At 39.8% G+C, this 14,752-nt stretch overlaps 1 protein-coding gene across 4 annotated transcripts in view; it reads left to right on the forward strand.

Annotated features, from left to right (window-relative positions):
• carm1 (coactivator-associated arginine methyltransferase 1) overlaps nt 1-14,752 on the forward strand; it is a 139,978-nt gene that overhangs the window by 123,847 nt on the left and 1,379 nt on the right. For 2 of the 4 annotated variants that reach the window (XM_077556213.1, XM_077556215.1), the window contains exon 14: nt 3,567-3,644. The exons of the other annotated variants lie outside the window; for them this stretch is intronic. In XM_077556213.1, the coding sequence (XP_077412339.1) occupies nt 3,567-3,644 (78 nt within the window). The remainder of the gene's footprint in view (nt 1-3,566; nt 3,645-14,752) is intronic. 4 annotated transcript variants of the gene reach the window in all.

The following is a 14,752-nucleotide window of genomic DNA, read 5'->3' on the forward strand; positions in this document are numbered from 1 at the left end:
TGATATCATTCCGCCAGTCTTGACTAAGGAGCTTCAACCGTTGGACATTGGTGTAAATGGGGCATTCAAAGCCAAGTTACTAGCAGTGTGGGAGCGCTGGCATCATTTCCGAGGTCCCGCACAAGAACGAGACAGACTGACAATGAGACGGAGCCTTGCATGTTTGATGGAGAACTTGTCCAGTTGTTCGTTTCGGATGCAGAAGATGAAGACTGATGGATTTGTGGATTAGGATTGATCAAAAGCAACGTGAGTACATGTGTTATATACTTCAAGTACAACTGTGCCTGCGCCCAATACTGCGGTGCGTCTTATTTGTGTGTTAAAACTAGAAATAGCACACGTAACTGAGACTGCACCTTATAATACGGTGTGCCTTATGGTCGTGAAAATACGGTACATGTGAAGTTTGGTATTTTTTAAAACATGTACATGGGAGTTATAAAGCATTCTTCCTTTGTGGCGAAGTAAATAAATGAAAAATTTGATGCCTTGCAACCATCATAAAGTACTGTATTGTGAAAACTCAAAGATTCCTTCTCCAGTTGTTGTCCCATGTCTTGAGATGGTACAGTCAAAGTTTGAACTCAATCAGATGAATCCTAGCAGGGTTCTACGTTAATGCAATGTAAATGCTTTTAAATCCAGGTTAAAAACTATACCTTTGATTAAGGTCTTCTTAACATTTTTTTTAAATAATAGTTATTATTAATTTTAGAACACTATTCTTCTTTCTTTGCTTTCCTCTTAAATGTTGTGACTTTGCTTGTGTCAAGCCCATTGAGTTGCCTTGTGTATGGGATGTGCTATAGAAATACAACTAGACTACTACTAGTACTACTACTAAACTAAAAAATAGAACAAACTCTTTATTAATGATGTAGCTTATTATTGTCGTAGCAGAATTAATTCTAAAGTCTACAAAACATTGTATTTAGCTATTTACAGAAAATGTGTCCAATCCATTCAGGAGAAGCGTTAACATTATAATATAATACATATAATATAACAATATAATGTCATCAGGGGGGAAAAGTGCAAGGTCAAAGGCCAAATCAATCACCAGACCCTAACCCAATAGAGCCTACATTTTACCTCCTTAAGAAGAGACTCAAGATTTTGACAGTTTTATTTTTCCCACAAGGGGCAATTCATCTGTAGCTTCCCAGCTTGCATCCATACCCGCAGTTAGTCCATTAACTCTTTGACTGCCAGACGTTTTCAGAAAAGGGATGCCGTCAGTGCCAGCCGATTTAAGCATTTTGACTGATCTTTCAAGGTCCACAGAAAATTTTGTGTTTGGACTATGGAAACACACATACTGTACTACCAAATGAAAGATTGGACTTTCATCTTTCATCAGAAAAAAAAAGTTATTTTCTACCTTATTCCGTTTTTCAGTAATCAACAATAGAAAATGGTTTCACCCAAATGCTCTGTTTTGAAACAAAAAACGGAGAAATCAAGCTTTTGTGAAACGATATTATTTCATGCACTCTAGAGAATTTGACACCTTTTTTTTCCCATGAATGATGCCACAAGCACCTAAACAGTGCTTTACTTCTGTAAAACACTACCACCAACATTGAAAAAGTGTTTTTTGATAGCAAAATACGTTTATTTACATTCAACAGTGTAACAATTTGGCAAACTATTTACAAATGTGTGCAACCGTGGTAATATTTACAATTGTGTGGATGTTTCAAATACAGTTTTTCTTTTTGTAACACTCCCCTGTGTGCAAGTGGATGCAGCAGGATTTGCACAACAGATTAGTTTCACTGCGATAGCCCCTTAGCGTGCAGACGCTACACTTTCTTGCTGGTTTTTTTTTCTGGGGAATAGCAAGTATATACTGCAGTGTGTGTTTGGCCAAGTTGCCATCAAGTCTACTCTCAGGATCATGATACGGTGACGTTACGGTGGTGTTACGTCTGGCTTCCTCATGTCCTTCAGTTCCTATACCGGGTGGATGATCCATCTTATCCGCTCCATTCATGGTGGCATCGTAGTCCATAACCAGTGTCTTGTCCGTGATCAGACTGTACCCACTCCTCCGACGAATATGCATTGGACTCGGGGCACTCTTCGTCGTCCGATTGAACGTCTGCCTGAGCGTGCTCGGTTGTGCTCCGCCTTTTCCGGCGTTAGCATCGCTAGCCGGTGAGGCTTTATGACGTGATCATAGCCGCCGCGTCAACGCTTCCAACTTCGGCGTCAACGCTTCCAACTTCGGCGTCAACCTCGCAGTCTCACCATCATCATCATCGTCGTCATCAATGTGCTCTTTAGCTTTGGTCGATGCTTTTCGTCTTTGAAAAAAATGCTCAAGCGTGAGCTGCTTGCAACCAGTCGCCATTTTGGCTTCCTCAGCCATTGTCCCCTCAACACTCTAGCTCCGCCTCACGTCTTCTACTGACGCCTACCCAATCTTGTCCAAAGAGAGTCATCGCTGCCATCTAGGGGCCAAAAATAGGCATTATACTAACTAGATCTGCTTGATACTTTCAGCACAGCTGGCCAAGGCTTTCCTCCACCTGTTTCCCCCCAAAAGACTTGGTGAACATCTTTTAACGTCTTTGGCGCTCCCCCGTAGGTTTTTACTAAACGTCATTTAACGTTTTTGGCAGTAAAAGAGTTAATGAATATGAACAGCACATGTCAAGAAACACATTGAAGCACGGAACAGAGAGATATCTGGGCCTAAGTAGCTTACAAATTTTAGCGTAAGATAAACAAGACACGGTACAATAAAAGCAAATGTAAGAACAAGACAACACACGTAACTGAGACTGCACCTTATAATACGGTGTGCCTTATGGTCGTGAAAATACGGTACATGTGAAGTTTGGTATTTTTTAGAACATGTACAATAAAAGCAAATGTAAGAACAAGACAACACAAACAATAAAAGAAATGAGAGAAATAAATGAGTAATGATTTGAAAGGAGACTCCGGTTGATTGATGGGTGAACGGACGGTGTTGGCAAAAGCTAGTGCAAAAGGTCTTAGTCATCATGTTATAACGTTGAGACTTAAATAAAGATGACGGATCAAAAGTACGAGAAAAAGAAGCCATCGTGTGCCCAGTTTAGAAAAAGATTATGATGATGTCATTGATAATTTTGCATCAAAGAAGGCTTAAAAAGTCATGTTTTAGACTGCACTTCACACCTGCCAGTTCTAAACTGGGTGGGGAAACCCAGGTTGAAAAATAATTTACTGCAGGATTTTTTTTTTATGTTTTTTTTTTCACTTCAGAGATTTCTCAAGTATGTGCAATTTGTATATTGTATTGTATTTAATGATGGTCTTTCATTGTTCCAGTTACGTTTTTATATTTAAGATATGTAATAAAATAATCCAAGTAATATAATATATTGATTGTTGTGTTGGTGGAAAGTAATTTGGGGGGTGGGGGTGGTTGGGGTATTCTTTCGTCCAGAGCGCAAAAATAGATAAACGTCTCTGCTTGAAACTGTGATTCCATTGGTGCCACTTTGGTGCGAGTGATGTTTATCTGTGTTAATATTGGTGATTGCTGTGTTTCTTATCATCCTATCCAGGAATGCCTGCAGCTTATGACCTTAGTACAGTCATTGGCAGTGGCCCATCAGTCTCTCACAACAACCTTATCCCTCTAGGTACGTCATTCTCCGTGTTTTGTCACTGTGCAACGCTCGACAGCATTGTCACATTTTTGACAAGGCTCCCATCTAAACACAAATTAACCAAATCCTCACCAAATGTGTCATGCAAGACAGAAAATGTGGAGTCAATCAGTTTACCAGCACAAATGTGTCAGCTTTCATGCAAAGACAGAAAATGTGGAGTCAATCAGTTTACCAGCAGATCAACTTCAAATTAACTGAGTTAAAATTGCACTTTAATAGAAAATGCTTATCTCAGATCGGAGCAATGTGTGAGAATTTGCACAGCTATGTCTGGGAAAATGAGAAGCATTTTCAAACACAAATCATCAAGTTTAATTTTGTTAAACTTGAATCACATGAAATGATTTGATGACTGTTAGGCTAAATTTTAGGCAAAACTGATTAGTTTTAGTCCGCTATGGACTGGTGTGAGAAGAACCCCCCCCCAGATTGCAATTCAACTAGATCCAGAAAGCAAGGTAACGTGTAAATATATTGACAGGACTGATTTACAATGTGGAAATGGTAAATGAATGGTTAAAAACGATAAAAAGCAGCATTTGTAATATAGTATGATACTGTAAAGTTGTTTCATTTTCTTAAACATAGTCCAACCAAGTCATCATACTCGTCTGTTTGCACCAACCCACCCTGAGCTAAAGGTGTGCAGCAGTGGCTGTTGCACATTTACGGGGGTCATCGTTTTTCACCCTTGTCCTAGAGGTTTCATCCAATTGACTTCAAACTTGCTCTGTACGATCTGAAGACCTGGGACTATAACAGGAACAAAAACATTGAGTTTTCCAAATATATAATGGGTGCGGTACATCAAATTTTGCCTTTCATATTTCTTTTGCCACAAAAGAGGAAATGCTTAATAACGCCCAAATAATCTTCACATGTATAATAATAATTGTGTCTTTATGACATCTATAGGACAATATTTTGCTGTATTTTATTGCTTGATGAACAGATCCAGTTGAATATTTGTCAGAAAAGCCTCAAGGTGTTGATCATGCCTCAGACCAAATATTTTTACTTTCTGGCAGAGGGTGTGGCCTATGCAGCGCCACAACGCTGACGATTCACCTTGACAATAAAAGCTCTAACGTGACCCAGATAATCCTACCTTTTCAAAATATCACAGATTTGATTGAAGTCAAGGGTACTGACCTATTTTTCATCGTAGTGATAGTGCCACCTACTAACAGGAAATCTATTTGTTATTTTTTTATGTTTTTCTCATAGCTGGTTAACCAGATTTGTACATTATATTTGCTCAGTATGGGGTATGTGCCTTCACAATGTTAAAACGCGAAGTTTGTCCGGTTTTGTGAAAAACTTGCCATGGCAACGCGTAGTTCGCCAAGAAAATAATGCTGTTTTTTTGAGGATCTTAACATGAACGAAAACTCATGAAACTTTGCAGTTTGCACACACATCAGGCCGAACAAAATAATATTTTATTCGTTTGTTGTGTAGTTTAAAAATGGCTCAGTAGCTACCCCTACAAATGTTTAACGGAACGGCCTTCGTTATACGTTTCGCCATGTTCTACAAAAAGTTGGAGGCTTATGTAAAGCTCAATACCTAGAAAATAGTCAGCCATTTAGAATTTCACAGAGGTCACATAAAAAACTCCTCCTAGAGTTTTTATTGAAATTGATTGTCTTGAAACTTTGGGTGTTTAATCTGAAGATGTTCAAGGTGAAAAATAAAAACAAAGATTTTTATTGCGTTGCAGGCTGTTGCCATGGCGACGCGCTTTTAACCAAGAAAAATGACACTGAATTTGGTCGAAACCTGGCAACAAAAAGTTATTGTGTGTTGTTTTTTTTTTTTTTAAAGGCCTACTAGCACCCCAACTAATGTTTAACGAAGTAGCCATGCCTCTATATTTCACCTCGGTTTACGAAAATTGGAAGTCATAACATTCAAAAATAGCCTCTTGGAGATGCCTAGGAAGTCCACCATTTTCTATTTTCTTTCAAAATTTGTCTAATTTTCCACCATTTAAATTTTTTTTTAAAGGTGTTTCTTAACTCGCTGTAAATGGACCAGTGGTGTTTTGTCTTCAAGCCATGTTCATGCACAGATGACACTGGTCTGGATAAAAAAATAAACAAGACTGACATACAGGTAGTCCTCTAGTTACGAACATACAAACATTCACAGATACGAACAAGGACTGACTGATGTCCATAAATGCCATATTTCGCTCGTAAGTTAATATTTTTAAGTGCGCACTACATCATACATTACGGTACAGTACTCTACTGTAGTTTCCCTCTCTGCCACAACCCCGCCGAGCACCACTGCACCACTGCACCATTAAAGCATTTCAACTATTTCTCTGTCCGGCGATGTGTGGCACAGAAGCCACGGCGCGTGCACCCAATATCGGCGCCACACTTTGAGTAAATTTCAGAGGCTCTCCTGGAGGATATTCATGAGAGGCAGCCTTTAGTCGTCTTCTTTATTGGCGTATTAGCAACATCAAAATCACTTGAATCTGACTCGACAGTCGCCATCTTAACTTGTCATACGCGCCAATCATATTCATGTGCACTTCACGGACAGTCGGAAACTTCAGCAGCTTCACATGAACTCAACTCAATAACTCCTCTACCATATATATACAGTGAGCATGTTTATTTTGTTTTTATTGCATTGTACTGTGAAAATTAAATTAAATTTACTGTGAGTAAAAGTGGTTCCGATAATGGATGGATGGATGATGTAATTTAATGTATTTTTTTAATTTAGTGTATGTACTGCATAGAAAGTATATACTGTATATAATTGAATGTGTTTTATTTAAAAAAAAAGTTACACATATTTTATTTTTATTTTTTTTAAATAATTTCCTAACATTAATTTTTTTTTTAACAATTTAATGCCATTCAACTTACAAACAACCTTGACTTACAAACAACCTCTCTGAACCCATTGTGTTCGTAAGTTGAGGACTACCTGTAAATATTTTCTACATCCGTTTTTCGCACTGAAGACAGTGGTACCATTCATTTTGCCCCATATGCGCCAGTTTTTCTGTTACACGCGATTTTTTTTGTGTTCGTTTTGTTTTTTGTTTTTTTTGCCGTATTGGTAGGCTACTAGGTAGCACACTGGCCCAGCCACACAGCTTAAAGGGAACACTGTGCACCACTAACTTTTAAATACCTGAAATGTTAAGGGATTCATAGAACATACAGTATTTATTAGATCACTCTAAGTGGAGATTTCACTCAATTCGCTGAAGGTTTTTTTTCCCCTATCACTTTTCCTCGCACCATCGCTTTGAAATAGGTGAATGTTTATCAGGAGCTTTCAAGGACCAGCTAAAGGTAAGCTTATACTCTACTCATTGTAGCCTCTGCAAGGCTCAGTGTTATATGCATCCTAGACTTTCTGATGTTTAGTAGGTATTCTAAGGCTTATTTTAATTAACTTTTTACTGGTTTCTTTACAGCGAAGAACAAAAACAAGAAAAAAAACTTAAAATCACATTCTATATGTGCTAAACACATACCTTCTTAATGCAATTTTGTGCAATACACCAAATAATGCACATATACATACTCATATACCCACAAGTAACTACATAAAACTATAGAAGAAATAGGGAATGATCTCTTTTTATCACCATATTCAGTCATTACCAAATTTAAAGTCTGGTCTCAGGGGTTTAACCCACTTCTCCCAGCAGGAAACTAATTGTCTTCTTCTATGATTGATGTGTGCCGTTATTTTCCACATTTTGTAAATGTCCACAATAATGTCTGTCCACTCGTTTATAGTATATTATTTATTTATAGTTTGAATATACCATGTGGCATACTTATATCTGTTTTCAGATTTAAATGAGAATTACAACACAATTATATTGTGTATTTAACCAGAATGCAATTAGAAATTTAATAGAAAAAATGTTTCTGAAACCAACTGTCATCCTACCGATCTTGAGGATGGGAATCCTTTTTTGCCAAAATCCAAAGATATTGTAATAAAAAAAATAGTATAACTCAAACTTTGTTAACGATGATGATCAAAACTTAAATGGCAATCTGTTTTCAAAGAATAGATGAATAAATCAAGCAAGACACAACTCATTGCATTGAGATGAACGTTCACTTCCACTATTGTTTTCATTTCCATGCAGTTATCCGGTATCAAGAAACTGGATGAATTGCATCCAAGCTTCAGACACAGCACATTCGTTTTCATACACATATGTTCATTCTCCTATGAAACCTTAAACTTGATATTGTACCAATGTTCAAATTATGTTCATTAAAACGTTCACTATTGTTAACGTGATCCAAAGTTCTATGCCTTCTCTTCATTGTGATAATGTATGTGTATGGCTTGAATGCCAAAATAATCCAAAATACTGTGGCAATTGTTTTTATATTTTCAGAGGTTGAACTGGGCATAAGACTCGCCTACATCAATCTCTTAAAATAGCAATATGATCGGTTAGTTTACGATTGGTCGTAGTTTTCTGTAATTAAGCCACATACAAGCTCCCCCCACAGTCGTACGGAGGTACGAAGGTAGCGGCTAACTCTGTTGGCCTAATTGATAGTAAGAAGATAGAGGACTAGTGTTGTGTCGTTCACGACCGTTTCGTTCAAAAAGAACAAATCTTTTCAGTGAACGGATCACTTCGTGAGGTGTTTCTTTTCTCAGTTAATTTGAGCTCAGCCACGCTCATGTCGACAATCTTCGCGAACGACCAATCATCAGGCAGCGTCAGATGGGGGCGGGATTTTACTGAACATACAGCTACGCTATTGGTGTTCACGACAAGTCAGTGAGGAAAAGCTTCCAGTTTGTGAAGACGCAAACGAGTCAGTGAGTGAACGCGTTGCAATTTCCGGTTCACAAACGTATCAGTCAGCGTGTAAACGTGCTGCCATTTCCGGTTCAGGAACGATTCATTGAGTGAACATACTGCCTTACCAGTTCAGTCAGTGAGCGTAGTCTTGCCATGATAAGAGAGTCACGATTTGCCAAGGAAGAAACTACTCACCGAAACACCAATATTACTGTGCTGGCGGGGACAAGCTTTTATTGTCATGTATTTCTCCAAGCTAACGGCTAATGTGAAGCCCATCCACGTACTGGAGGCAAGCGCATGAAAATAGAGCAAGTGACAGCCTCTCGAGTTGCCATTACATGACGAAGTACCCCGCTCTGCAGTAGTGAGGAGATGATGTTGTTGGGGATATCTTTAACTGATATAAATTATTACAATAAATAACATGTACACATGTAGGCTACACCTAAATATTATTATCCTCTCTGTCTATCGTGGGCGTGATCCATCCATCCATTTTCTTAACCGCTTGTCCTCACAAGGGTCGCAGGGGGCTGGATAGGCTGGAGCCTATCCCCACACTTTAGCCCCAATACGAAATCATTGGAGGTGAAATGCTAATGTAGACTTGCGTGCTGCCCTTTCCTGATAATAAAATGTGGTTTTTAATCCTGCCGAATTGCTCGAATCCACTTCTGTTTTAGTTCCGTGTGGCAGGCAAACGAATGAAATTAAAAGTAAGGCTGCTTTAATAATATTTAAAACGCAGGAAGAGCATCCCAGTACGATACAGTGGCTTTTATTTTTCACCTGCTACATTGTTTCAGTCGCTGCGAACTACACCAGAAGTTGTTGTGCACAACGATCACTTAACTTGTTTTGTGTTTTGTGAAAAAGGTCTATGCCTACTTGCATTACCAGCCAAATTGGCTAGTAAATATTTAGGACCACCCGCCAATTCTCGAGGTCCGAACTCCCAAGCAAAGCCGAACGTACCTTAAATGGATAGCCGAGTCAAGCCAAGCGATGCCAAATGCACACGTCATGTAGTCAAAGCGAGGCGGTGCTCATTTGGAGCCAGAACGTGAACACTCCCGGAGCTGGTCCGTACATTTTGATTTTTCCACGGCAATTTTCTTCACTACTGGCCCAGAGAAAGAGCAAAGAAAAACGAAAATTGCTACGAACCACAGTGGATTTAAGTAAGGAAATAATCTCGCCGTTGTAAATACTGTGACGACTTTTGTAAATACTGACACGAGAAGTTGGCTGTTCAACAATGGACCTGACGTTAAACAGCGCACGCAAGTTACTAGTCTAACAATATGCCCAATGTAAAATGAACAAACACAGCACTGAACTAAAGCATGCATTAACATAGCAATAATGAGGAATTTACAACAGGCTCCATACATCTGTGAGTGCATTTTTCATCCACTGATGCCATCAAACCACAAAAAAAAGGTACGTTTTTGTTTTGTTTTTAAATACTGCAGAGTGTACATGTTTTTTACATAAATGGAAATTAAATTGGGAATTTACTGTAGTTGGAGCTTGGGAATGGATTAAATTTACATTTCTTCCTATGGGAAAAAAACGTTTCGAAGGTTGAATACGGACTTTGATCATTTCACAAGAACGAATTATGTTTAAACTCTGGGGTTCCACTCTATATATAGGCTATACACGATCAGGATATTTGGGGCACGATCGCAGATCAGCGAGTTTAAAAAAACTGATTTCCAATCACAGACCCGATCATAAGATGGAGCACTATACTTGGGTAAACAATTCAAGATTTTGGGGGTCAATCAACGAGTTTGGGGAAAAAAACTATACCAATTCAATCAGAAGATGGAGAACTATACTTGGGTAAACAATTTGTATATATACTCTACAGCCTAATCCCTGCCAAATGTAGCCGCAATGGGGCACAAGCCAGTGTTTTTTTGTGCCGGTCCCAAGCCTGTATAAATACAGAGGATTGTGTCAGGAAGGGCATCCGACGTAAAATTTTGGCCAAATCAAACATGCAAATCAAATATATGACTTCTATACCGGATCGGTCGAAGCCTAGGTTAACAACGACTGCCGTCGGTGCTGTTGAACTACAGGGTGCCGGTGGAAACTGGACTACTAAACTTGAAGAAGGAGCGGAGGAAGGTGTGTTCGTAGGAAGAAAGAGAAGAGGGAACACCAAGAGTCTACGACTGAGAGTAGGGACTTTGAATGTTGGAATTATGACAGGAAAAGATAGAAAGCTGGTTGACATGCTGCAGAGGAGGAAGGTGGACATACTGTGTGTTCAGGAGACCAGGTGGAAAGGGAGCAAAGCTAGAAGTTGTTTAGGAACAGGTTTCAAGTCTATCATGATGTAGATAGGAAGAGAAATGGAGTAAGCGTTATCGTGAAGGAGGAGTTTGTTAGGAACGCCCTGGAAGTAAAAAGAGTGTCAGATAGAGTGAGGAGGAATCAAAGTTGTGATGATCAATGTTGTTAGTTGGTATGCGCCACAGATAGGATGTGAGCTGGAGGAGAAGGAGAACTTTTGGTTGGACCTTGATGAAATGATGCAGAGCATCCCTAGATGTGAGAGTTGTCATTGGTGCAGACTTCAATGGACACATTGGTGCAGGAAATAGAGGTGATGGGCAAGTTGGGTATCCAGGAGAGGAACGCAAAAGGACAGATGGTGGTTGACTTTGCAAAAAGAATGGAAATGGCTGTCATGAATACTTTCTTCCAGAAGAGGCAGGAACATAGGGTGACCTACAAGAGTGGAGGTAGGAGTACACAGGTAGACTACATCTTGTGTAGACGGCGTCATCTGAAGGAGATCAGCGACAAAGTAGTGGTATGTGAGAGTGTAGCCAGACAGCATAGGATGGTAGTGTGTAGGATGACTCTGGTGGTGAGGAAGACAAAGACGGCAAAAGTAGAGCAGAGGACGAAATAGTGGAAGCTGAAAAAGGAAGTGTTGTATGACTTTCAGGAAGGAGTTGAGACAGACTACAGCAAATATAATCAGGGAGACAGGTAGGACAGTCCTTGGTGTATCATCTTGAAGGAAAGGAGATAAGGAGACTTGGTGGTGGAATGAGGAGGTACAGAAGTGGATCCAGAAAAAAAGATTAGCTAAGAAGAAGTTGGACACTGAGAGGACTGAAAAAAGTAAACGGGAGTATAGGGAAATGCAGCATAAGGTGATAGTAGAAGTGGCAAAGGCCAAACAAGGGGCTTACAATGACTTGTATGCTAGGTTGGACAGTAAGGAGGGAGAGACTAATCTATACAGGTTGGCAAGGCAAAGAGACAGAGATGGGAAGGACATGCAGCAGGTTAGGGTAATAAAGTATAGGGATGAAAGTATGGTGACAGATGCCAGTAGTGTGATGGAAAGATTAAAAGAGTACTTTAAAGAGTTGATAAATGAGAGAAAACGAAGAGTAGAAGAGGTGACTGTTGTGGACCAGGAAGTAGCAAAGATTAGTAAGGATAAAGTGAGAAGGGCATTGAAGAGGATGCAGAGTGGAAAGGCACTTGGTTCTGATGATATACTTGTGGAGGTATGGAAGTGTCTAGGAGAGGTAGCAGTAAAATTTCTGACTGGGTTGTTTAACAGGATCTTAGATAGTGAGAAGATGCCTGAGGAATGGAGAAGTGTGCTGGTGCCTATTTTTAAGAACAAGTGCAGAGTTGTGGCAACTACAGAGGAATAAAGCTAATGAGCCACACAATGAAGCTATGGGAAAGAGTAGTTGAAGCTAGACTGAGGTGAACATTTGTGAGCAGCAGTATGGTTCCATGCCAAAAAGAGTACCACAGATGCAGTATTTGCTTTCAGGATGTTGAAAGAGAAGTACAGAGAAGGTCAGAAGGAGCTGCATTGTGTCTTTGTAGATCTGGAGAAAGCTTATTGACAGGGTGCCCAGAGAGGAACTGTGGTTTTGTATGAGGAAGTCTGGAGTGGCAGAGAAGTATGTTCAAGTGGTGAAGGACATGTATGAGGGCTGTAAGACAGTGGTGAGGTGTACTGTAGGTGTGACGGAGGAGTTCAAAGTGGAGGTGGGAGTACATCAGGGATCAGCTCGGAACCCCTTCTTGTTCGCTATGGTAATGGACAGGATGACAGATGAAATTAGACAGGAATCTCCATGGACTATGATGTTTGCAGATGACATTGTGATCTGTAGTGAGAGCAGGGAACAGCTGGAGGAGAAGCGAGAGGTTTGCCCTGGAAAGGAGGGGAATGAAGGTTAGCCGTAGCAAGACGGAGTTTCTGTGTGTGAATGGAAGGGACCCAAGTGGAAGACTGAGGTTACAGGGAGAAGAGACCAAGAAGGTGGAGGAGTTTAAGTATTTAGGGTCAACAGTCCAGAGCAATGGAAAGTGTGGAAAAGAATTGAAGAAGCGTGCGCATGCAGGCTGGAACGGGTGGAGAAAAGTGTCAGATGTGATGTGTGATAGAAGAGTTTCAGCTAAAGTGAAAGGAAAGGTTTATAAAACTGTGGTGAGGCCAGCGATGATGTTTGGTCTGTAGACAGTGCCACTGAGGAAAAGACAGGAGACAGAGCAGGAGGTGGCAGAGATGAAGATGCTGAGGTTGTTTTTGGGAGTGACCAGGATGGATAGAATCAGGAATGAGTATATCAAAGGGACAGCACATGTTAGAGGCTTTGGAGATAAAGTCAGAGAGGCCAGACTGAGATGGCTTGACATATCCAGAGGAGAGATAGTGAGTATATTGGCAGAAGGATGCTGAGTTTCCAAATGCCAGGCAGGAGACCAAAGAGGTTTATGGATGTAGTTAAAGAGGACATGAAGGTAGTTGGTGTAAGAGCAGAGGATGCAGAGGACAGGGTTAGATAGAGGCAACTGATTCGCTGTGGTGACCTCTGAAGGGAAAAACCGAAAGGAAAAGAAGAAGCCTAATCCCTGCCAAAGCGCAAATCCATGTCTAATTGACACCCATTGAAATGCATTAGTGAGAAAAAAGTCAGCTAAAAGGTTATATTAACAAAAACGCTGATAAACAATAAATATAACATGTAATCTTTACATGTTTACAACAAAACAATGCATGAACATTGCTAACAATGCTATACACCATTGCTATCTTGGTTCAACACATCCATATGATTAACTTCCGAGCTACGTAGCTTCACATTGTGTTGCTGCTGCCGAAGCTGGCTATTTTCATCCACTATTTATTTATCTGAACAGGACGCCATGTGAAGCCGTTTGACTCCGGCAGAAATTCCCCCCTCTCTACGCAAACTGTGTTGATGTAATCACACCAAGAGAATAGCTAAACTCAAAGTTTGATATTATTGTAGTTTCACTCGTATCCTCGCAAAAGTTTTGTGCATGTGTGTTTCTGTGTTAGTTCTAGCAGCACATGAATCTGCTAGTTCTATCTGTGATTGGCTGAAGTTAACGCTGAGTAATGAAAGCTACGGTACTGGTTGGAATTAAAAAGATGTTAAAATTGAATAAATAACACACAAACTGTAGCTCGTCATTTTGACGTAAATAAAAGGGTTTACTGACTTTTTACCAGTCAAAAAAAATAATAATACACATAGGCTATTACTTTGTGATTGGATGGTCGAGCGTGTGGAGGGGGAACTTCCACCTCTCAGCACAAAGCCTTACCGTAACCACTCCCACAACACGCAATAAGTCTAAAAATAGATTAGTTTTCATATACACTACCACAGAACAGCACATGGTTGTTTTTGCTTTAATGTCTTATTTCGCGGATCCAATCAATGACGTCAAAACCCACAGCCCGGATCGACACGATCACAGGCCACCATTGATCAATTGGGCAAATTATGACATTAAAGACGATCATGCACAAACTGCCAATTATCGGCCGATCATGATCAAGCAGATCAGACATGCGTAATTTTTAGTAATCCATAATAAAGATGTAACATAAAAGGTGATCGAGCCTTTTCAGTTGCTGGACCCTCCCTTTAGAACGACTTTCTGCTAAATATCTCCGTCGCTATCCACTTTTAAAACCCATCTTAAAACACATCTCTAGTCTTTGTTCTGTGACTCAGCATTAGACTTAGCGTTTCAGTGCTTTATGGTGTCTGCTGTATTTTGTGTTATTAAATTTGATAAGTATTTACATTTAACTTATCTACATATTAATATTAATTGTATTTACTTGTATACATACCTTCTTACATTTTATTTTTTGTTTCTCTTGTCTCTACTGTATAAGGGATTTCTATTCTATGTACAGCAATTTGTATGCAGCAAT

This window comes from Vanacampus margaritifer, chromosome 2 (genome assembly GCF_051991255.1).
Source record: "Vanacampus margaritifer isolate UIUO_Vmar chromosome 2, RoL_Vmar_1.0, whole genome shotgun sequence".
Taxonomy (NCBI): Eukaryota; Metazoa; Chordata; class Actinopteri; order Syngnathiformes; family Syngnathidae; genus Vanacampus; species Vanacampus margaritifer.